At 40.7% G+C, this 24,556-nt stretch overlaps 3 protein-coding genes across 5 annotated transcripts in view; 2 read left to right on the top strand and 1 right to left on the bottom strand.

Moving 5' to 3' along the window:
- pde8a (phosphodiesterase 8A) overlaps window positions 1–6,583 on the top strand; it is a 51,607-nt gene extending 45,024 nt beyond the window's left edge. Inside the window, exons 18-22 of the mRNA XM_085273309.1 lie at window positions 310–527; window positions 1,336–1,468; window positions 2,223–2,387; window positions 2,509–2,638; window positions 4,224–6,583. Coding sequence (XP_085129435.1) covers window positions 310–527; window positions 1,336–1,468; window positions 2,223–2,387; window positions 2,509–2,638; window positions 4,224–4,330 — 753 coding nt within the window. The 3' untranslated portion in view covers window positions 4,331–6,583. The remainder of the gene's footprint in view (window positions 1–309; window positions 528–1,335; window positions 1,469–2,222; window positions 2,388–2,508; window positions 2,639–4,223) is intronic.
- A 1,228-nt stretch (window positions 6,584–7,811) lies between these two features.
- Window positions 7,812–17,792, top strand: LOC146583544 (KH homology domain-containing protein 4-like). Of its 2 annotated transcripts, XM_085273238.1 has the most exons (14): window positions 7,813–7,993; window positions 8,930–9,194; window positions 9,292–9,411; window positions 9,542–9,618; window positions 9,836–9,888; window positions 10,016–10,221; window positions 10,758–10,966; window positions 11,499–11,559; window positions 11,825–11,882; window positions 12,107–12,342; window positions 12,626–12,730; window positions 16,895–16,980; window positions 17,061–17,179; window positions 17,651–17,792. In XM_085273238.1, the coding sequence occupies exons 1-14, from the start codon at window positions 7,965–7,967 to the stop codon at window positions 17,779–17,781; spliced, it is 1,755 nt and encodes a 584-aa protein (XP_085129364.1). In that variant the 5' UTR covers window positions 7,813–7,964; the 3' UTR covers window positions 17,782–17,792. The 2 variants fall into 2 exon arrangements, with proteins under 2 accessions (XP_085129372.1, XP_085129364.1); XM_085273246.1 differs by lacking the exon at window positions 12,626–12,730 and having other exon boundaries at window positions 7,812–7,993.
- The window catches only part of fsd2 (fibronectin type III and SPRY domain containing 2), an 8,409-nt gene continuing 1,470 nt past the window's right edge, over window positions 17,618–24,556 (bottom strand). For both annotated transcript variants that reach the window (XM_085273217.1, XM_085273225.1), the window contains exons 3-13: window positions 24,218–24,313; window positions 23,758–23,991; window positions 23,573–23,595; window positions 22,554–22,675; window positions 22,135–22,299; window positions 21,865–21,999; window positions 21,563–21,716; window positions 20,747–20,880; window positions 20,286–20,418; window positions 20,032–20,208; window positions 17,618–19,126 (exon numbers count right to left, since the gene is read on the bottom strand). In XM_085273217.1, the coding sequence (XP_085129343.1) occupies window positions 18,877–19,126; window positions 20,032–20,208; window positions 20,286–20,418; window positions 20,747–20,880; window positions 21,563–21,716; window positions 21,865–21,999; window positions 22,135–22,299; window positions 22,554–22,675; window positions 23,573–23,595; window positions 23,758–23,991; window positions 24,218–24,313 (1,623 nt within the window). In that variant the 3' untranslated portion in view covers window positions 17,618–18,876. The remainder of the gene's footprint in view (window positions 19,127–20,031; window positions 20,209–20,285; window positions 20,419–20,746; window positions 20,881–21,562; window positions 21,717–21,864; window positions 22,000–22,134; window positions 22,300–22,553; window positions 22,676–23,572; window positions 23,596–23,757; window positions 23,992–24,217; window positions 24,314–24,556) is intronic.

The raw sequence follows: 24,556 nt of genomic DNA, 5'->3' as shown, positions 1-24,556 counted from the left end.
ACCAGCTGGAAACATTGGCTTCATCTTTAGCACACTGCCAGTGCAGTAAAAGCAAACCTGGGTAGAAGAACGCACAGTGGAACAATATCAGTCATGGATTGGACTCCCCAGACCCCAGATCTCAACATTGTTAAAGCAGTGTGGGATCATCTTGACAGAGAACTGAACAAAGATGGAAATGTTTGTTATATAAATGTTATAATAGTAGAAGGTTATACTGTGCCAACTGTTAGTATAACTTATCATTCACCTGATAACGGTTAGGCTATTCAAATGCCAACCTTTAACTTCATTGGCTTCTACCAACAGCAAAGTCTGGATCCCATTGATGAGGTGGCCGCCCTGATTGCTGCTACCGTGCACGATGTGGACCACCCAGGCCGTACCAACAGCTTCCTTTGCAATGCAGGAAGCGAGCTGGCCATCCTCTATAATGACACAGCTGTACTAGAGAGTCACCATGCCGCACTGGCCTTCCAGATCACCACGAGAGATGATAAGTGCAACATCTTCAAAAACATAGAAAGGTAGGAGATTTATGATGTGGCCGTCTGTGCGCTTGCTTTTACTGCCAGCAGCTCTGTAAAACACCACAAGTTCCCCAAACATAAATGTATTAGGTGTCCAGACTTTAAGCTTTTTCCCTAATAACTGAGTTAAGAGGAGGAATTTTTAGGATGTAGCTACATTTGAAGCCTCAAGGCCTAAATTAGTTATCGTTTAGACAGCTTGATGTCTAGTATAATCTGCTGTCACTGTGTGCTCAAAGGACTAATATTTGCCACACAGCCTTTGCTTGCACAGAGTTGGAAAACTGATTACTAAATTTCTATTTTGGGATTAATTATTTATTTCAGTTTAAGTGAATTTGCTGACTTTTGATCAGATAAACCATGATTCCAGGTATTTTATTTTACTTTTTTTTTTTTTTTTGCACGCTCTACAAAATCTTTAGATTTTGCAACATGCAAGGTCAGGCTCATTATATTTAACATATGGAAGCACTTTGAGACACGCACATGATCTGAAGTATCATAGGACTTAAGTCTCCTTATGCACTGATGAAAGTGATACTGTGTGTTTGTGTGTGCTGACAGCAGCAGGGTAGTAATGTGATTTGAGTCCCAAAACAGAATAGCTCACATTTGCTGGTCCCCTCCAAGGGGGAAGGTGAACAAAGCATTCATTCATGGCCACTGTCACTGTAGTGAAGGGGAAAACTGTTCACACGGGTTTCCAGGCTATTTACCACACTGTCATCTCACTCTCTGTTTTCACTTCTCCCCGTCTTTCTCTCCCTTACCCACGTGATTTCTGCCAACACTTTCTCTCAAGGAATGAATATCGAACATTACGACAGGCCATCATTGACATGGTGCTCGCAACTGAGATGACCAAACACTTTGAGCATGTCAACAAGTTTGTCAACAGCATCAACAAACCACTGGCTGCTCTGGAGGAGAATGGGGTGAGAATGAAACTGGAACACTCTCAAATGATTTTTAATATAGATTTCATACCTGTGAGGAAATATAATTTCCCTTTTTTCCCCTTTCCCCCCTAAATAAACCAGATAATGATACACCAACAGTAAGCGAGCCACAGTGTCTTAAGGGCTTAGGGAGATGATGATACTGGTGTTTGCTGTGGTACAGATGTCTTTGTGGGGGGAGAGTTTTGCAACTTGCTACCATCTTTCTCATCCCTGTGTGGAATGCTCAACACAGACATTTAAAAGCTGTATTGCTTTTTTAAGTGTAGGATTTTTAGAGGGCTTGTGCGTTTGTGTCTGATGTAAAATGTGATGAAGGTCAGGTTTGGTTAATAAAAGAGTGCCTTGAGGGAAAAACATAATATCGTTTGACTGTAAGACAAAACACAAAGATCGGGAATAAAATAACTCTGCTAGGGGAAACGGATCTTCTTCTGCAGGTTGGTTTAACATTACTCTCAGTGAATTCAGTCTTGTAACATAAAGTACAACCCATATGTTGTGACTTCATGAAGATTGCTGTGCTCATTTAGATGGAAGTGTAACGCATAATTAAACGTCTAGAAGACTAAACCCTATCAGCTGCCAGGGCTGCTCTTTGTAAAGACATATCAGGTTATTCGTGAAGTAGTACACTTGTAAGGTGCTGTTGATTTTAACTAAAAACTTGAATTTGAGTTTATTTTGTGGTAAATGTTTGCTTTTTCTTTTCTTCTTTCCTTATATACAGGGAAACAACGATGAGGAATCTGTCAAAAGCGTCTTGACATCCCCCGAGAATCGCATCCTTGTCAAGCGGATGCTGATTAAATGTGCAGACATATCCAATCCATGTAGGCCTCAGGAGCTCTGTATAGAATGGGCTGGACGAATCTCAGAGGAGTATTTTGCACAGGTGATTAGAAGGGGCAAAAAATAACATGGTGTTGAATGCGTGTGGAAATGGATCCAGCAGGAAGCAGCTGTAATGTGTTTACTGGGATTGATGACTCCTTGCGCTCTTATCTCTGATGCAGACTGACGAGGAGAAGAGACAAGGTCTACCGGTGGTCATGCCTGTGTTTGACAGAAACACTTGTAGCATCCCAAAGTCCCAGATTTCCTTCATAGACTACTTCATTACAGACATGTTTGATGCATGGGACGGTAAGTCTGCACAGCATGACATAAAAAGTACTTTTATATCTATATTTGTGTCAATTCCTATGCATGCACAGGACCAATATTCGTAGGAGGTTCAGTTATTCGCTGTAATGTGATTAGGTGGCATTTGTCTTTCACTGCCATAATAAAATTCTCAGTGTTATTAGATCACAGCAAGCATACTCGGTGTTTGGTGCCATCAAACATGGCCTTTTGTTGCCTTGTAAAGAAATTAATCCAAAGGCTCATACTGTAGGCAGATACACTATAGATGTTATCATCCTGGTAAGCTTGCTAGTGTTGTCTAGCTTGGATGGATTGGCACGCCCGTAGACTGTTAGGGAGCATCGCATGCACATAGATGTCTTCTAATTAGTGCTAACTCACAAATAAAATAGTCCTACATTTTCACACAGCCATGTTATTATCAGATAATCATTAAAAAAATGCTGCAAAAGGCACCGAAACCACAAACACAGTTGAGAGGACTAGTTCAGTGACTTCACTTGGTGACACAGCTTGCATTGGCTGCTGTAGCAGTAGCCGTGCTCTATATCTGCTTGTATACCAAGAGGTTATTCACTTGGGGTGGGCTGTGATGCTTCAGTTGTTTAGAACCACTCTCAAGTGGCAATTAGGTTGCTCTAAAGTCCAATCGTGCTCTTTTCTCCGTGTCAAAGCCGACAGCTGACACACCATTGGGGGCAGAGGAGGTTACTAATTCTCCATAATGTGCCCCAAACATACAGGGGACAAAAAAATGGAGTTTATTCCTCACTTTCTGTAATGGTAAATTATTACTTATAAAGTGCTTTTCTACAAGCCTCATTCACCCTGTCATAAAAGCACTTTTTTTCCCCTCCACCTAAGTGCATTCATGCATACACTCACACTCCAGTGCATGCATCAGGGGCAACTTTGAGTTCAGTATCTTGCCCGAGGATGCTTTGACGTTCAGAGAAAAGTAAATGGTAAATGGCCTGTATTTGTATAGCGCTTTTCTAGTCCCTAAGGACCCCAAAAAGTAGCCGGGGAATCGATCCACCGACCTTCCGACTGGTTTACGACTCGCGCTATCTAATTAAAGTTAGTGCCGACATACAACGCTAACTGATTTATCCCCCTGTAATTAGTTAGCATGCATGTGAGTGGAGGGATGACAGCTGAAGAGCCAAAATGGTGGATTACGTCAGTATTATGGTTTCATTCTCTTTTCTGTTTTTTTTCCTGTGTGCCCGTGCACACACACACGTCTGTATTGCAAGTATTGGTTATTTGTGCAGAAATGACATGAAACTATAGCGAGGCAGATTCAGTTTATTATGACTCTCATAATAATAATAATATTAATTTGATCCATCACTTTTATTGGGTATTCGGCCATTGGTAGAACCAAAGTGGCCGTCGGAGGAACAGCAGTTTTTGTCACGTTCCGCTGTCTTCATTTTTCAGCACCAGATGCTGCTGCTTGTTTTTATACTGTGACAGTGAGATAGAGATGTTTATTAAATATAAATGTGTCGTACTATCTTTGAAACAAAATGTAATCTTTAAGCCTCATCTTGATCTTGCTTTTTCTTCTCCCCAGCTTTTGCAGACCTCCCCAATCTTATGCAGCACTTGGACAACAACTTCAAGTATTGGAAAGGCCTGGATGAGAGGAAGCTGCACAGCCTGCGACCACCTCCCGAGTAGGTGCTGCAGTGTTTGTGCCCTGGGACTCTGTAATCTGAGGCAGACCTCCTCTCTCTCTCTTGGCTGGGGGGGGTCTCTCTCCCTGCCAGCCCAGCCAGCCAAGGGGCTTCCTCGCCTTCACTCTCCTGCTTCCGTAGCACACCGAGCGTCCACATGTCCGTCCATACAGAGAACCACAGAAGGACTTCCTTCCTGACAGGCAGTTGCAGCTGTAATGCTGCGGGCTTTACGAGCCTGTCGTACGCGAACTGTGACAAACAGACACGGACACGCAGCATCCTTACGAACTTCTTGTGCCTCTCAGGCAATCACAGTGTAGCTGGTCAAGTGACATGACTGAAAGAGGGTCGTGAGCGGTCTTCTGGCGAAGCACCCGTCCCTCCCCGATCGCCACGTGGGCACTCCTGTCTGCCTGTGAAGTTGTTGTTTGAGTAAAAACTGCTTGTTTACTGAAAAGACTCGATGGAAGCGTGGTCTGGATGAAAAAATGTATCTTTTCAAACCAGGCTGTGAAATCACTTTTGACCTCCATTCCTGTGCTCGCAGCAAGGCAGGACTGCTCTTTCAACCCCCTGGAGGTCACACCATGAAAGAACACTCCACTGCTTTCCTTTGTTTTGTTTGTTTGTTTTTGTTTTTGTTTTGGGGCAATATTCACACGTGTCCGAGAGAAACCCAACCAAGTTGACACATAGCTATCTTAGTAGACATGTGAGAGGAGATGCTTTCTTTATGGGTTGGGGGCGGTGGACCTTTCTCTTAGGCCACCGCTGAGAGACAAAAACCTCAACATCACAATCGTAGGTATCTAACTGCAGATGATTTGGTGTGTACATTTTTCTTAAGATGTTCCATATTTTCTATATAAAAATTCCTAAATGAATTAGTTGACGAGAACAAAATGAATTTATGAAGAGCGAGAAAAGCCAAAGCTAATGAAGACAAATACTACTATAACTCTCGAAAATTCACAATTATTATTCATATGAAGCATTACCATATTAAACTTTTTTTTAAATTTTTTTTTATCAAAAGTACAGTACCAGTTTGAATGAACACTTTTGTATTGCACTGTAAACAATATTAGAAATGTCTACGTCTCAGTGATTTGTCCAGGGATGGGATGTTGCATTGGAGAATAAGCTGTTATTGTTGATCATCGGGAGTTTGTGCGTGTGTGTGTGTGTGTGTGTGTGTGTGTGTGTGTGTGTGTGTGTGTGCGCGCGCATGCGCGTGTGGGTGTGTTTTGGTTGTTGCTGCGAGTGCGTGGGTGTATTCATTGCTGCAACAATCCCTTGCTCTTGGTTTAATGCTGTAAACCGCTCGACATTTGACAACAGCAGAAATATGTGAAAACATTTTGGACTTGAAAAATTTTGTCTCCCAGAAATTTTTGTATCTGGTTTATCCTACTGAAAAGACTGCCTTATTTTATACAATATTTATACAGTACATCCCACTGTGCAACTGCAACAGACATCTGGAGTTTTTATTATGACATAGTCAGAAGGTTATGTTCAAGGAAATCTCAATATTTTTATAGACAATGAATTTTACACTGGATTTGCAGCAAAAGAGATCAACCATTATAGCTATCTGAATACTTTTGAATGGGATGGTCACGCAGAGCATGTATACAGAGAACTAAATGGTTAAGAAGGATGTGGATCGCAGAGTTGTCTATCACTGTCTTTAAGCAGTCTCCTGGAGGCCACCTTGTATTGATTTTCTTTTTTCTTCTTCTTCTTCTTTGTTTTTGGATCAAACATCATTCTATTTTGGCCACTTGTCCAACATCCTTCTGCACAGACCCAGGGAACAGCTTTTTGTTCAAGGTTGGATTCAGATTAGGATACTAATATATGTTAAAGATTGTCGCTTATTAAGAATATTTCCTCTTTAAACAGTATATTAAATGCCATAACAGCTAAGCAAATGGTGGTTAACAAGATGCGCTGACCACGATTATCGTTGTTTCTCTCAAATGACAGAAATGTACACGCAATCAGGGGATTTGTTTGTTCCTTCTGATACACATTGGTCTGAAGGCACGGAAAAAAAAATTAGAAACTATTCAATGAAAAATAAAATAATGTCAATTATATATTTAATGTCTATGATTCAATGCCTTTTTTCTTTTTGACTTGCTCATTTATTTCATGCCTGCAGTAAGACTCTGTGTCTGCCTCTTCAGGTTACTTCCATTAGTTTATTCTTTTCTTTTGACTTAATTTAAATAAAAGGTTTTCAACATTTTGTGAAGCATCTCAAACTACATGGCAGCCGGATAACACCCCGTGTGACACACTTCAATATAGTATAAAATGGTGAAAAAACAAACACAGTAACATGTGACTGAGGCTACTTTTTTCTGTAGCACTTTCTTTTTAATCTACAAACCTCGAGGAAAAATAAGACACGTGTAAGATTCTTATTTTCATTTTCTTTTTGATCCTCCCACATATGGTTAAAACGGGACTTTTTAACTCTGGTTCAAAGTACATACTCCTTAATTATTTTTTTAAGCTGCTTCATTGAGGTATTGGAGAAAGAACACAGTCTTGCTGGTTGGTAGGAAATGGAAAATAAACAACAGTCTTCAGTGTTTACATCACTTAGCCGACCCATATATCCACCACAACCTCCTCCCTTCAAGGTTTTGCCTTTTTACAGACAATGTAGTTCAACTTCCAACTTCTTTCCCAGCACATGGGAGTCAATAAGTCACACTGCTGCTGCTAGAGATCCTTGTCAGCTAAATATAAACACGGGTCATTTAAAGTTCATCCTCTTCCTCTTTAACAGTGTTACAAACTGTTAATTTCTATAGAAACTGCTCATAACACACACTTAATCCATGCTGTTTGTGTGAACAGGTGAATATGTGTGGGATGGGGTTGTTTTTTTTTGGCTACATTGAACATAGTCTCCAAGTCCTTAAAGGAAATGCATGAAGGCTGCCAGTTCTTACTGTCTGTGCCTAAAGTACAGTTATACTAGCTGTCTGTTTAACAAAACTGACCCATATATAGCCTGTCTGACGGATGTATTGCCTGGTTACTATATACAGGCACTAAACATTGAGCTGCAGGTACAAGCATACACACAACAATGACAGGACGGTTTGTGCATGGTAATATTGGCAGCAGAAATATGGCACTAAATTTTCATAATGTCTCTCTTGTAGACACAATAAGGTACGCAACGCGAGCAAACGCGGAACTGTACAAAAAGACAGACATGTTGTATTTGATGCTTTCGGCCTGAGATTGCATGCAAAATGGGAAAATAAGCGCTTTGTGTTCGCGCTGTCCTTGGTTTAAGATGCTGGGGGGAGAAAAAAATAAACTTTTTAATGTGTTTCTTTTCTTTTACTTTATTTTAAATCAACAGGCTAGCATAACGCTACGTTAACCAGGTGAGCCTTGATTTGTTATGAAGCGTACTGAAAGTGAGAGAGACTCTTCCAGAACACGAGGACAGCTCCGCTTCCGCCAAGTCAGACTTTGCGACAAGTCGTCAGAAGAAATCGCCGGAGCAGGAGAGAAAGAAGACCGATGGCTAAGGCCGTGTAGCTTTTGTACTGTATCCGAAAACTAGTATCAATTTACTATCTATTTAGTGGAGTTGTGCTATGTCTTCAGGAATGACGGGGCAAACACCGTGAGTGTCTGTTTAGTTTGTTAGAACTGAGTAGTCGTTACACAAGCTAACGCCACACTGCAGAGTTCACCGAACAGTAAGCTAGTGTTTGTTAGCTTAATCTGCTAACTGCCAGCACTACCATGGCCTGTTAGTAAAAGTTAGATTGCAGGGTGTTATTTGACGCTAAAAAAAATTCAACAACATACATGGGTTACTCTGAGCTTATGTGTTCAGTGTACACCAAAATTATATTTTATTGGAAAAACTCGTGAAACCGTATCGTAACTTGATAGCTAGCTAGCTTAGCTCTCGGCGTCTGATAGCTTAGCAATGACTAACGCCGTCTTATTTGCTAATATGTTAGCTAACAGCTTCTACCGTTACCAGAATCCACAGATTTTACACACGAAAGATTGTTAAAACATTGAAATGCACCGGTATGACAGATGTCTAGTAACGCGGAATACGATTGGCTAAAATAAACAGCTATTCACCATGTTTACTGTTTAGCATCATCAGCGAAGTGTTAGGCAATTTGTCTTGTGATACCACAATGTATTAGTGTACGGTATCTAAACAGATCGTTATAGCACAGACAAAATGTTGTGCCGATACTTTAAATTCCAATGACTGGTTTGGACAGTGGTAATATGGGTGCTCATGTAGTATTTCTCAGGCTGTCCTTAGGTTAAAATACCTAGTCCCCTTTTATTTGACGTCACGGAGTTGTTTTTTGTTTATATTTATTTTAGGCAAATAATAATAATAACTTTATTTGCGTAACACGTGTCAAAACAAAGTATTTCCCAAGACATAATGGAAAACATTTAGGAAGAAATAAAGATGAAAAAGCGTTAGGTATAAGAATACTGTCAATAAATAATTTGATAAACTTGGATTGTTATAGTATTATAGTTATAGTATGTTATATGTTATAGTATATCTTTTTTTCAGGTGCCTAACCAGCCGTTGGGATAAGCCAGCCCAGCCTAAACAGAGTGTAGACATACAGCAGCAGAAGAGCAGTGAAAATGCAGCCCACCCTATCTCATTGTCAGGAGTCGTTTCTGGACCAAACAGCACAGTTTCCCAGGCACCAGAAACGGGAGGAAAATCTCCTCAGGGAGGAGTTGAAATGGCTGCAGCAATGGCTGCTAAAATAAATGCTATGTTGATGGCAAAAGGAAAGCTGTTGACTCCTCCACCATTACTTGCAAAGGTGTGCAGTTAGAGAGCTGCTTTGAATAACTGTATCATGTATGTTTTTGTCGTTATTAATGGAGTTTAAGTTTTCTGTGTTATTTCATATATTTTAGACTCCTCCAAGTGTGCCTGTGCCAGCTGTTACAGAAGAGATGGTGGTCACTGAAGTCGACATAAATGATGTACCACTCAACTGCAGGGACCTTCTTACTAAAGGCAAAACACAGGAGGAGGTTGGTGGAAAGTGACCATAGCAGTGTTCCATTTAACACTTTTGTCACACTTTAAGAACTTTTAAAACAAGTTGTCTCTTAAAATATCTTTTTTTTTCTTTTCTTTTTTAAAATCTTTTACCTTTTTCAGATTCGACAGTTTAGTGGAGCCATCGTTTCAACAAAAGGTCATTTCATGACAGAAACTGAAAAGGGAATAGCAGCAGGGTATGTGTTTCAAGTCTTAATACTTTGTTTCTGCAAAAGTAGACCCCCCCCCCCCTTCCCACCCATTTGCATATTGTGTCTTAAGAAAATCTACATTAATTATTTACTAGAATAGTGAAGTTCATCTAATAAAAGTAAACAGACAAACCTGAATTAATGAGTTTTGCAGTGATAAAGAGTGTAAAATGTTGTCCATGACCGATTTTCTTTCCTTTAGACAAAGACCTTTGTATTTGCACGTTCAGGGAAAGACCCAAGAACAAGTCAACAGTAAGTAGCACATTTTATTGGCTTAATATGCTGAGGCTGACATCATCTAATGTAATTCACAAATGTCACAGCATGTAACAATTGATGTGGCAGATGCTCAAATATTGGTCACTTTTCTTTGCAACAGAGGCTGTAATCAGGATAAAGGAGATCATCTCTGAGGATGTGATGAGGACCTCAGCAGCCTCGGGGGGACAGCAGGTGCCTGTAATTCCACCGCTCACTCTCTACCCTCAGCCGCCTCGACCTGTCGTTCCTTCTACTGTGCCACGGATGCCCAATACCACTTCAGTGCCAGCCCAGGGTCATCGACCAGCAGCTCCTCATTTAGGGGTAGGCAGATGATTAAAAAATAAAGTCAAATTTGTGTGAACTCATCAAACCCTAAATATCAACAACTTGATCTTTAATTTTGTTATTTATGTCTCCTTAAGTATTGGACAAAGACAGATAAGCTGTACATTGTAACCAAAGGTTCAAGACTAACAGTGCTTAGTGAGAAAGATTCTGTAGTCAGGCAGTAAACTGAGGGACACACAGTAGTAGGATTGTTTATTTGGGTGTATAACAATGCTACATTACTCAAAACCTAAGATAAAGTTAGGGTTATGAAATATAAAATTAATTATGCAGACTAGGTTATTGGGAGTGGAGGTAAAGAAAGTGAAGCAAGTGGAGACTATGTTGCTTTCACTGATACCTGCCTCCAAAATTAAGGAGCAGAGAGAACGTCCCTGGTCTACAGTGAAAAGCCTTGGATTACTGCATCTGCTTACAAAGCACTTCTGCCTAATGTCAAGCATGATTTCACTAAACAGCCATAAGGTACATGGTATTGGTAAGGTAACCATGTCTTTATTTCTCTTCAGAGTTTTGTGCACACAAAGATTTTTGTGGGTCTGGACCAAGCGTTGCCTTCATTCAATGTGAAAGAAAAGGTTGAGGGTCCAGCAGGTTCGTACCTGAGTCACATCCAGACAGAGACGGGAGCTCGAGTCTTCCTCAGAGGAAAAGGTTCTGGCTACATAGAACAAGCATCGAAACGAGAGTCCTTTGAACCTCTTTATGTCTACATCAGGTATGTTCATTCTAATTGGAAGAGTCGTTAAATGACATATACACACATTCAGTATGTGCTGTGTGGTTTCAGTGTTAGAGCCCTGCTTGCAGATGAATGGTCGTTTGCTGCATGGCTTTTGCTAGTTTTACTAACCTGAGGAACACTGCGCATCTGCAGCATGTGCTAAATGGTTCAGGTGTAGGCCAGAGTTGTGTCTCTTCAGACCATTGATGTGGGAGAGATCCAGAGGCACAGAATTCATCCAAGGAGATTTCTGCTTTTTGAAAAGACAAAACTTTCTGTAGAAACTGGAAAAACAGTTTTAATGACGTAAATCCTGTAAATTACCTTTCCTATTGCTATTCCAACAGTCTAGCAGCTTATTTTTGTTTTTTCTTTGCCAGTGAGTTGAGCTAGCACGTATTAAGCACAAGTTTTAAAGGTTATGGCACAGTGTTGGCTTCACAGTTGGTCTATGTAATGATAATATGTGGCTTTAGTCCTTTACTAAGTCTGTTACATCCTGTTTAACAATGGACCTTTGTTACAGCCACCCAAATGCAGCTGGATTGGAATCGGCAAAGAAACTCACAGAGAGTCTCCTGGAAACCGTAAGTACACACTGTTATCACTGTATTTGTGTCAGAGGGGATTTGTATTGCATGAAAGTCTTACAGGAGGTGTAAGAAAGTGAAGCTACTAAAGCGTATAGTTTTCACTGATACCCACCTCCAAAAGTGAAAGTGGTAGTGTGAACCACCTGATCTCCAGAGATAGGTTTTGAGTGCTCTGCACCTACCCACAAAACTTTCTGATTATAGAGCTGCAGTTTTGTCTGGTTCATTACATCATTTTAATGTTTCTTTCATTCTTTAGGTGAGAGCTGAGCATGCACGTATGGTGTCGATATACACAGCCACGGGCTCGACACAGTGTGAGTATTCTTCTTAAGTCTTGTAACTAAACAGGCAAATTCCAACAGGGTGACCAAATGTAAGGTACTGACTAACTTCGTTCTCCTTGTGGTAATTAATCCTCCCGTGACGTCTTTAGTGGCTCAGCAATTGCTTGAAATAGTAGGTCACAGTTGTCAAAACACCCTGTTATTGATCCATGTGATATGTGCTATTAACTCAGGGTTCTATACTTTCATTTCAGCATACGCAGTACATGGATTTCCACCTAATAGCAATTACTCTAGCCAGGGGTCCTGGTATAACTACCCAGCAAATGGGTATGCTGGCGGCTATTCAGCGTATCCAGGAGCCACTGGTTATTGGAGTAAGGCAAATGGTCCCCCAAGTCATTCTAACTTGTCGACAAACCCTCCATCTTCTCAGGCAATGGTTCAGTATCCGGTGTGTCCTAGGAAACCGCATCCCTATCTTGTTCAGGTAATTATAAAAGTCTAAAGCTGCCACTACTTAAAGTTCCCATTTATTAGTCAGCTGATTTAGAGTGCTACATTTTTAATTGCTTGTTGGAAGAGCCATCAAAAACTGTGACATCATATAGCTAAAACCACTGAATAGATTAATCAGTTTCCAGTTTCAGTGCAAGTTTACACTAGAAGTGCAATAAGACATGAAAGTCATCGAGGTCTTTAGGAGGAGTTTTAGTTCTCTTAAAGTCCTGTGGCAGCATCAATGTGTATGTGTTGGTTTTGCCCTACCCAAGGATCCAAGCAGCAGTGAGACAGTGGAGCCTGAAGGATCTTTAAATACCCCCCCTGACTCAGGAAGTCCCAAGCATCAATTCCAGGAGGGGGCTAAGGATGAAAAGGTTAGCTGAAAAGTAACATCTGTACATATCACTAATAGATAATTCTGCCCATTTTAACATGACCATTACTCACCGATAAACCTGTCTGAATTGCAGCTGATTAGTCCATCTGGTTTTAAACAGAGAAGCTTCAGGCATCACTGCTAAACAACCAACATTGGACAGAATTACACATAATTATAGCTCATGAAATTATTGTATGAAAATATTAGTTTCAGTTTGTTCAGCATAAATACTGACCGTCTCTTTTGCTTTCTGTTTTCCCAGTTAGTTGTTTACCAAATTACACAAGTGTTTAAGCTGAAAGTTATTGTCTGTAATACAAATGGCCATCAAACGGAGCTAAGCAGTGTTTTTTGATCACAGACATTAGTTTCATCTGTATCACTGTGTTAATTTAAAAAAAAAAAAAAAAAAAAAAAGATTAATACGGGGAGGGGATCTGTGACTTCTGCCATTGCTATTTGTGTTTTCGGATTTTCAATGGTGTCAGAAATATAGGCAATCACTATTGTGCTAATAAAACACCAGCAGTTCCACTCTACATGTGCATGATCATTTAGAGCCCATGCTGGAAAAAGTGTGTGTTAAAATTAGGGGTGCAACAATACTCGGATCTGTTCGATACAGTGCTTTCGGTTCGGTACGCATATGTATCGAACAATACAAAATTTTTCATTTATTTTATCAACTTTACTTCTGACGATGCTGTCTGTGTTGAGCGCTCAGTGGATCTGCACTCGACAGTGCAGCCTAGGCAGAGTAGTCGAACGCAGATTCACTGAGCGCAGGGCAAGCTAGTGAGACAGAAGTTAAGCTGTCGTTGCAACATGGCAAATTGAACCTCCCCCACCCTCATTCAGATCTGGCGTTTGGAACTATTTTGGTTTTCATGTGACGTATGACCCTGAAGGTCAGCACGTCATGGACAAAAGTAAAACAGTATGTTGGATGTGCCACGCAATGCTCAATTACATGGTGGGAACTAGTGTGTTAGCGCAGTTAGCTCGTTAACGTGTTGGCCGTCCAGCCCCATGCACGGGGCGATCCACGGTAGCTCGTTAACGGAGATTTGCGGTGTTGTGGAGTTAACGTCATTTCAACGAGATTAACGCTGACAGCACTAGTGGGGAACACAACGAATATGACTGCACATTTACTCCGACATCATCCTAGTGCAAAGACAAGTGGAAGCAGACAAAAACAACAAGCACGCATGCTACAAACTTTACCCTAGACAGCTGTTAGCACATGATTCTCCTTATGGGGACCTGATATGTTTAATATGCTGCTGAGAGTATAGCCCAGAAGAAGTGTATAGTATAGCTTTTATTTTGGAAAGAGCCATTTCTCTGTAATAAACTCTCTTTTCCAAAGATGAGTGATTTCTCGATCAGATAAAAAAAATTTTTTATTACTTTGTTGTTTCAGCAACATTAAATTTAAAAACTGTACTTTTGAGTTAAAATATATATTTATAATTTTAATAAATGACAAATTAAAAAGGCATGAACTTTTTTTTTTTGTATTGAAAAAATATCGAACCGTGACACCAAAGTATCGAACCGAACCGTGAATTTTGTGTATCGTTGCACCCCTAGTTAAAGTATGTCCTATTATAGGCCAAACTCGAAACTTCCATTTTTATCAAAAATTTTAGAGAAAGCAGTCTGTCTTCAAATACAGGCTTACTTAGTTGCAAATAATATTACTGACAAATACCAGTCTGACTTTAAGCCACACCATAGCACTGAAATGGCCCTTCTAAGAGTCTATAATGATCTTCTTGTATTTGCTGACTCTAGTCGCCCTGCCGTTTTAGTTTTATTGGATCTGTCTTCACCCTTTCACATGGTTGATCATAATATACTCTTGAGGAGGCTAGAGCATGTTGTAGGCATCAAGGGTTCTGCCCTTAACTGGTTTAATTCTTACCTCACAGATAGATCCTTCTCTGTTGTGATGGGAGGATACTCTTCCTCTGTTGCCCCTCTCTGTTGTGGTGTGCCCCAGGGGTCTGTATTGGGCCCTCTATTATTCTCTTTGTGTATGCTACCCTTGGGCTCCATATTTGAAAAATACAATATTTCTTATCACTTTTACACTGATGACATTCAAATCTATCGTCAACTGACTGATGATTTGTCAGCATCATTGAACTCCCTGTACGATTGCCTGAGAGAGGTTAAAGATTGGCTGTCAGATAATTCTCTCATTTTAAATGAGAAAAAAACTGAAGTTACGGTGTTCGACAGCCATATTCCTTGAGACCAGCTTGTTGCCCTGCTGGGGCCCCTAGCTAACTGTCTCTCTGATTCTATGCGTAACCTGGGTGTCTATTTGGATAGCTCCTTTAAGCTTGATAAGCAAGTATCATCTGTAGTTAAATCTGTTTTTGGTTTTTTTTGTTTTGTTTTTTTTCCAACTGCGCCAGATTTCTAAAGCTAAGCATTATATACCACACAGGGACCTGGAAAAACTTATCCACGCTTTTGTGACCTCCAGGTTAGATTACTGTAATTCTCTCTACTGTTCTCTCTTCAAAGGCTGCGACTCGTTCAGAATGCTGCGGCTCGCCTTCTTACTGGAACTAGAAAATTTGACCCTATTACTCCGGGTCTTGTTGATCTACACTGCTTACCAATCAAATATCGCATTGAGCTTAAAATCTTGCTACTCACTTTTAAAATCCTGAATAACATTGCGCCCGGCTACCTCACTGACCTCCTCAATCTGTACACTCCTTGTCGTGCATTAAGATCATCAGGTCAATTACTCCTGGCCCAACCTAAGTTTAGACTGAAGACCATAGGCGATCATGCCTTTGCTTCAGCTGAACAAAACCTTTGGAATAGCCTCCCTGCTTCTATTCGAGCCATGGACTCTATCCAATCCTTTAAATCAAGATTAAAAGCATATCTATTTGACTTGGCTTTCCTGACCAGTTAATACCCTTTTAAATCTTTTAAATTTTACACTTTTAAATCTTTTAAGTTTTATTAAATTTATTATTTTATTATTAATTTTACTGCTGTTTTTGTCTTCTTAGCAGATTTTGTATTTATCTAACTCTTCTGGTCTGTTAGTGCCTCTATGCTGCCTGTGCTTGTGCCCGATTTGTACCCTGTTATTGACTTATGCTGACTCTCCATATTACTGTGAAGCACTTTGGTGTGCCTTCGGGTTTTTAAATGTGCTATATAAATAAAATTGTATTGTACTAACAACATGTTCCAATTAGGAAGATAACCTTAGATTACTGTTCAGTAAAGATGTGAAAAGTACAACAGGTTTGTTTTGGGGGTTTTTTGTTTTTGTTTGATTGCATTTGGCCACAACTTTGGCTTGGATGAAAATCTGATCATGTTTTATCAGTGCTCAGTTCAAAAACAAACTTTATTGAAGCTGTAGTGCCTATTATCTCCCATCAAAAGCACTTTGGGTTGTAATTTATAAGCAGATTTCTCTCTAGTTGCTCCCTACTATAGATCTGCCTTTAAATTCAGATATTTTAAAATAGAATATTAAAGATTTTAATGCCTTAGTCCATGCAAGAGGTCTGTGTTATACAGCGGGGGAAATATTAATTTGATCCCCTGCTTGAATTTGTTAGCTGGCTCACTTAGAAACTGCATAAAAGTTCTGAAATGATTTACATGTAGATGAGTGAAATGAATATTTGATCTCAAAGTATAGTTTGACAGTAGTAAGATGTGTCTTTGTAGTTTGTCACCATGTTTGCACTGTTGTTTGGTCTTGCTCATGATGGTGGACAGGTTTAAATTGAAGTAACTGGACAGGTTTGCTTGATACACATAATGAGTTGAATGAGATCAGGAGTAATTATTTGTCATCTCTGTGCCACACAGCCTATCTGTGGGATCCGGGTTTTATGGGATAGTCTATTGAATAGTTTTTTTTTTTTTTCCTGGTTTCTCTCCATTACATTGGAACTACCATAAAAATTAGCAACTGTTCATTTCTTTGTAAGTGAGCAAACTTGCTGGATCTTGTTGCAGCCTTAGCTGAGTATCAAAATAACTTGAAGCAAATGGGAAGCTCTGAGTGTCTTCCAAGGTTTTCACATGCTAAAATAATTTTCTTTTGAGACAAGCTTTTTCTTTTGAAAGTTTGTAAAAAGGCTTGAATGTTCTGTCTTTTTAGCCCTACGCCATCTCTCCAGAGGGTCCAACTCATCAGGAGTCCACCCTTCCTGCACCCAGTGTTGGCGAGGAGAAAGAAGTAGAAAGGTCTGCTCATAGATCATTGTTTTTCCCTTGTTCTTCATGAGTCTTGTGTAGCGTAGATATTCATATTTTTCTCTGTTCAGGTTTCTGATGCCTCCCCCGCCACCTCCCTGCGTGGCTCCCGCCGCTGTTGCACGCAAAAGGCCAAGAGATGCCGTGACGGATGATCCAGCGAGTCTGCCCAGCAGCACCGCGTCATTGGGTATGCTGTTCTTTATTTCCTAATACTCTGAGAGCCTGAGTACTCAGATATTTCTTCTGTGGTGTTGTCTGTTACATGAAATGGCATCTCCCCCCCGTGGAGCAATGGGGGAGGAGTGGAGACCTGTGTGAAACCTTCCGCTGGTGAAACTCACTAACATGCTCTTCTTGTATATGTTTTTTGTCTTTCCCTTGTTTTCTCTCTCAACATGTGTCCCTGGACCTGCCTGTTATGGATGTGTGATCTGCTGCCGTTTCATTTGATATCTTCCCTCCCCCTGGCTGTGGATCAAACGAACTCAAAAACCACCGCTAATATGGGGCTCCTCAATGGGTTTCCTTTTTGTTTTCTTCTCCTGCTTTGTCTACTCCCCTTCTCTTTTCTCTTTTTCTCTTGCTCATATCTCCCACCTTTCTTCTACTTCTCTCTCTCTCTCCATTTTTCTTTTTTTCCTTTATTGTGCTCTTGCAGGTGTTCAAGACGAGGTGTGCGAGAAGAAGCCTAAATTGTTCAGTGATACATCAGGGTTAGTGCCCTATGGAGGGGATTCCTCCGATGAAGAGGAGGAGAGGAGCCGTAGCAGTAAGACAGATAACTCATAACCTCTGCCCCGTCCCATCCCCACTGTCCAGGACATTCATAGACCACATTCAGTAGATCAGCAAGTTTCACAAACTCAAACCGCATCAAAGGAAAAGTCCACCCTTGTATCATACACTGTTCTGGCATGTTACACCACATTTACTACAAAGACAAATATATTTGCTGACAACTGCCTTCGCACAAAGCAGGGGAGAGTCCTTTTTATTCTTCCGTTTTTCAGAACAGATGCATTTTTAATTTTAAGCTCTGTCAGGATCTTGGAGACAGTTCTTTGAAAGTTTGTGTACCCCTTTTACTATTGACATACCTTTTAGATCAGGTAGCCAACCTTCAAAGCCCATCGGTCTTCATACAGCATTCGTAACATGCTTTTAAAAAAAGGACACATGTGGAAATAGAAGGTTTTTTTGGGGGGGAGTAAAGTAAGGGGGGGGGCGTATTCAAACTTTCTGCTGCCTATGTAGAAAATGTAAATATAGAAGTCTAGATGCGAACTATTTCAGCGTCAGTGTGGATTTATGTTAAAATGTCACACCTCTTTGGGCTACATTTGTGGGTTTTTTATTTTCATTTTATTTTTTTATGAAATAGTGATCTGATTGCAAATTCAAACACATCATCATTAGCCACTTTATACAGTGTGTGGAAGTATTCTGGGTGGACTTTCCTTCTACATATGTGAATATAGTTGTATTATAATTTCAATTGGTTTTTTTCCCCCTTTCATTTTTTTTCTCAAATGCATTTTTTTTTTTTTTTTTGGTGGGAGCGCAAAGAAAAGACAGCTCCTTATTTCCCCCTTTGGACTTAAACACTCAAGTCTGCTGCAATCACAGGTGGTTTAAATATTGTACAATTTAGTGAAACCTTTTCTTATCTTGGAAAATGGTGTATGCCTGTTCCCATGGAATACTATAATAAAAACATTTGAAAGCAGTGTGTTGTCTTTAGTGAGAAAGTTCAGTTTTTAATGGAGATTGGCGTTACAAACATTGGTTTTGTTCGATGTCACCGAGCTCTTTGGTAAGTATTAAAGTCGATAATTGTTTTGTCCTTGTTGCCTGGGTTTTTATTTCTTCTTGATACTTCTGATGTCAGATGAATGTGTATTCAGGAGCTTCTATGCTGTTGTGTACAGTAAGCGCTCCCGGGTTGTCCAGGCTAAAGCAGGGGTGGACGTAATTTTGGAAGTGACAGTGGAAGGTGTGCAGATGTTGTTCCAGATTTACGTTAAAGAAAGACAGAGTCCCTCTGTCGTAGTCGAGTGCCACTCCAATCCGTACGGGGTTCACAGTGATCCTCAAGTCAGGACTCCAGCCGTTGTGCAGAAACTCGTATTTATGCCTAACAAAGGGAGAAGCATTATTATTGAGTGTGTCAAAAAGCAATTTTATTCATACTGTTGATGATTTTCCCGCTCTGTCAGCCATTAGGAAAGCAGATGCTGAATAATGAGCCAACAGCAGGATTTCAAATGGCTGCAGCTTAAAGAAAATGAAAAATGTGCTTGTTAAATTGTGCGTAGGCAGAATCAACAAGAAGATGTCCACAATGGGAGCCATATTCAGGGCTCGTGTGATATGCTGCTGCGAATGACTCGCTAAATGTGATAATTCATCTGTCCTGCTTTGTTCCAAGAAGAGTTGCCATAGAAACTATTATAAAGTAACAGATATTCAGCTGTGGGCTTTTCTCCCTTCAATGGGCTTAGTTTCACACAGAACGGATGCACTTTTTTTTTTTTGCTTAGGAAAGGGAAAATTTCTGAATGCTAAAAATAAAGTCTTGGCCCAGTTTCTGAGAACTGCAATAGTAGGCCCTCAGAGGATCCGCATGTTAATTCTGCTATCAGATTGGTGGAAAAGTCTGCATCTATTAGGTCTGTGGAGTCCTGTGAAAATGTCTGCTTCTTTTCAGGGAACAAGTATATTTAAGAAAAATGACTGAGCAGAAAACCAAAGCTACTACAGCACTTGTCTTGAAAACACGCAGACGCTGTTCAAACTGAGATGATTAAGATGAAATATATGGGGACTTTGTTACAGCAATCGGATACAAGTATTTTGCGGTTCAGCAGTTGTGCTTTTGTATATTTGCTAAACCGTTGTTCACAGGCATAGTTTACCTATAGGATCCCTGGTGTGCAGTTATTTTGGAGGAGTACTAATGTGTAAAGAGTACTGACAGGACATCACAGGGTGTTCAGCAGTGAAGCTGATGAAAGAACCCTGGCTGGTACTGACTGCTACCTGGATGGACTCAGGATGTGTCTCATACACCACGAGGTACTGTTGGCCCCAAGATACGAGTTCCTCTCTGTGTCCTCATAGGCAACTCCGATCCGGAACTCTGTCCCATCATCCACCTCAACTTCCCAGTAATGCCTTCCTCGCACTGGAATCAGATCCCCAAGGACAGCTACACATCTGTAAAGACACTGACATTTAAACATCTGCAAGTGTATAGAGTCATCTTTATAAGTCAAGGTTCCCATTATTCGCACCTGGTAAAGGTGTTGTCATCTAAGGCCATGGCACTTATGGGAAGTTCTTCATCTCCATAAAAGATTGTGAAGCCATCTTCAGAGATGGACAGGCAAGGATGGGCAGTGTCCTCCAGGAGATAGAAAAACGTACCTGCACAGGTAAATGGGTGTTTGATTGCAAAGACTGCCTGAATCCATGTATGTAGTAAGAAGGTATATTTATTTAAGCTACGGCTTAAACACAGGACATCAGATTGATTTATTCTAATCGTGCAACCTCTGTTTAAACAAGGCTAACAATAAATAAACTTATATGCTCTTTCTAAGCGAAAGGAGTCTCAAACATGATGGGGATGATCAACAAGTAGATGCTTAAAGTTACAAACAGACATAACTGTTCTGCTTTAAACGATAAGGTCCATACCGCCTATGAGTGAGCCAAAAACATAATGAAAACGCTGATCCCAATTGTTTCTCACCTGTCGTGGTGATAGAAATTGGTTCACTCCTGTCACTGGGCCCTCCGATGTTGACCGCTCTCACAGAGATGAGGTAACGTTGTCCTGGCTGCAGCTGGATCAGACACTGACAGGTGGGCACTGCTACAATAGACCTGGGGTTGTAATTGAGACATGAGGGTCACGCGTCTTCCTTTAAATATATAGTAAATGCAGAACACTGATCACTTTGTGAACTGTATTTTATTGTGTATGGTTACCAAAACATAAATCACTGAAAGATCACCTTGAAATTCTGGTGGTTAAACAGAAACTTATATTTGTATATACTCATAATTGAACATTTTCTTTAAGTCTAGCTTGAAAAAAAAATCATAATAAAAAGAGAGTTTACTGCACAGATAAATGTTTAAAGTGTTCTCCAGAGCGACTGGATAAGAAATGAAAATGACCCCAAATGTGGGCACAGCATTCTAGCTGAGGCCAACAGCACTGCAAGGGCTGAAGCTAAGAATAGATTTTCTAGGACAGAGTGCATCTTGATTCAGCAGCTCTATATCCATGGGACCTCAAAAAAACAAAACTTCCCAGGCAAGCACTAACACCAGCTTGTTTATTTTGAAGCAAAAGCCTTATCAAAGGAAAAAGCCAGTGGAGCCTAATATCACGGAGTACTGCGTCTTTGAAGCTCTGCGTTTCCAGCCAAGCGCTTCTATTTTTACCGAGCTATTTTAACTTTAACTCTAGGCGTGGCCTTTTCAAAGTGACAGATTTCAAGGAGAGGGCACGGTTAAATTTTGAGCTTGCCAAATCGGTCTCGTTAATAACACCTCTTACTCGGTAATGCTGCTCTCTGTGCCGTCTGCACCCATCTCCCTGAGCTCCACCGTGTAGGAGTCTACGGGGTTGGTGTTTCCTGACTCCCAGCGGATCAGAGCAGCCTCTGGACAGCTACTGCACTCCCTCTGCTTAATCACTGGAGGTGATGGCACTAGGGGAGAGAGGATTTAGACTTTTATTCCCACCAACACACCACTTTGGAGTGATTGCAAAGCTGAGGAAAGTGGCAGAACTATTATTATTTTAAACTGCCACAAGTTTAAGAACTCCTCACGTAGTTGGAGAGTGACATTTGTTACCCGTCATGTATAAGGCCTTCTCGCTGGCTGGGCTGATGCCTGTGGTATTGGTAGCCGTCACCCAGAGCTCGTACTGAGCATTGGGCAGCAAATCTGCAACAGTGCAGTGCGTCTCCTTCAACGTTACCTTGCTCACTTAAATAAAAAACAAAAAGATGAGCACACCTTTAGATCGCAATATTTTCAGGGAGATCAGTAGATACAAGTTGAGCAGCAGATGGTGACATTATCATGCAGTGCACATCTGCAGGGAGCGTCTCTGGTTTATACCCTGCGGTGTGAAGGTGCTGTCTGCTGGTGTATCCTCCAGCACCGGCCTGTAGTAAAGCTCGTAGTACTCCACTGTGTCATCAGAGAACAAGCTCCAGCACACGCGCAGGGATGTCTGAGTGGCAGAGTTGGGCATCTGGGGATTGATTACTGGGGCAGATGGAGCTGGGGGTTGTTTGATAGAGATTCACTGTAAATTCAGCACAGTTATCAAGAAGTCTTTTTAAAGTACAAAAATCTAAATGTTAAGACAGCTCTGTTCTGGTTGAAGCTCAACACTGACACCTCTGTGTGATTCCTATTATTAGGATTCTCATTTTCAGTGACGCAAGACACGGCGTGTTGCTAGATTTGTATTTTTCAAGTGACAGAGAAGGAGGCGGAAAGTGAACCAGAGGAGGCGATTTGTAGATTCAGACCTGGAACAACGTTGATCGAGTCCATCATGGTTTTGACATCCGACAGGTCAGCGAGCGGTGTGTTGAATTCAAGACATGTAGACAGCGTGAGGTCAACCTCGTCTTTGGCAAACTCCTCGATTCTAGTGTGGTACAGAACAAAAAAAAGCCCTGATTTTAAAAAACGTGCAGTGCGTTATCAGGCTAATGTTCAAAATTTGACCATAAAATAAATACTTTACGTGCTTTTCATCAAGCATGCAAGCATGTTTTGTACAGTGGATGGAGTTTGTTCAGCAGAGTTGTGTCTGTGGGTTGTGCCCATGAATGAATATGAATGATTGAAGTCTGAAGAAACAAGACATATTGTCAGTTTAACAGCATTTGTCGCAAGTCAGCCAACACAACCATATTGAGATGCCGTCCCACAGCAGCGTGTGACCAAGCTGGTGACCAGCATGAGGAGGAGGTGCCAGGCTGTTGTGGCTGTGTGTGGATCTTCCACGTGCTACTCAGGGCCCTGTTTGTTAAATGAATAAATTGTTTCTTCAGACTTTAATCATCCAGTCCAATAAACTACACCAAACAAGAGTCAGTAGCAGAATAAGCTGACTGGTATTGGAAGAGGAAATTTGGCAAGTGTTTCACGGGCGCGACCCACATACTCAACTCTGCTGCTCAGCCCACAAATGCATTTTCCCTAATAAATGTGGCTACATTTAAGGGGAAATAAACAGGCTTTCCAACGTATAGGTCTATTGGCAGGAAGCAACCTTACAAAAATAAATAAATAAATAAAATAATTGACCAAATACAAATTTCTTTACTTTTTGTGCTAGGTTCAAGGTTCTTTTTTTGTTTTTATTTGCTAAGTTCAGTAAGTGGACCTTCAACTGGGATTTTAAAATATATCAAGTTAAATAAAACTAAAGTCTGAAACTAAAGGGAAGACAAATCTCACATGTTATTGATGCTCGATCTCTTAATATCACACCTGCAGTGTCACACTGTGCAGACTCACTGTGCAGCCTCATGCTTACCTTTTAATTGTGGGCATAACTGTCTGTCAATAAAATCCAAAGAAGTAATTTCAATAGCAAAATAAATAAATGAATAAATGCTAATCAATGCTTCATATCCACAATTGCATTAGCTGGCCATGTTTTATTTATTTATTTATTTTTGGGGCCATCTGCAAATATGATCCAGTGGAGTCATTTATCACCTTCAAAAGAAGCCTCTTGTCCTGGCTGCGGTAGACCTCCTGCGCTGTCTCGATGAGCTCCTTGGAGGCATCGAGTGCCTGACCACAGGCCAGCAGCTGACCGTACAGGGCTTCCAGCTTACTCTTCTTCTCCTCCTCCAACCTTGCCGCGCTCTCATCCTGTCGCTGAGACAGTGTCTGCAGCACGTCATTGTAGTGCTGCTCCAAGTGCTGCTCTTGACGGCCAAAATTCTCCTGTACGTGCAATAATATGAGAGAGTTAGAGTGTAACACATTTGTTTTACAGGAAAGAACAAATTAAAAAAACAACAATTTGATGTAATAAAATGGGCTTGTGATGACTTTATTACTGTCTATGAGTAAAAAAAAAGGAAAAAAGCATCTCTGCATATTCATATGATAATAAAACAGTAAAGTTATGTCAAAACAAAGGAGATCAGACTAGACGTTTGAGTAGTACCTCCACTGTAAGGAAGATCTCTTCCAGATGACCAGCAAAGCTCTCCATCTCTGCAACCTTCTCTTGCAGGTGATCGCGAATCAAGATGATCTCCCCCTGAAAGCAGTCATAACGCAAGCTTGAGCTCTTTTCACATTTAATTCAAACCTGCAACACAGACTACAATGAGGGGTAACAGTTAAGAGTTTATGTTGCTGTTTACTATGAGTGTATCTTAATCAGATGTTTCCCCTCACTCAGCTATTTATTTTACTCTTCTGTATTGTGTTGGCATTCTCTCAGAGAAGTGATTAAATGCAATGAGACGACTGTGGCTGAACATAGGTAGTTAGTTAGTGT

Source organism: Mchenga conophoros, linkage group LG1, assembly GCF_057382185.1.
Source record: "Mchenga conophoros isolate Kocher_MC1m ecotype Shallow Benthic linkage group LG1, M_conophoros_male_GT1.1, whole genome shotgun sequence".
Classification (NCBI taxonomy): Eukaryota; Metazoa; Chordata; class Actinopteri; order Cichliformes; family Cichlidae; genus Mchenga; species Mchenga conophoros.
Note: the sequence above shows the minus strand (reverse complement) of the source record. Positions and strands in the feature narration are given on the sequence as shown.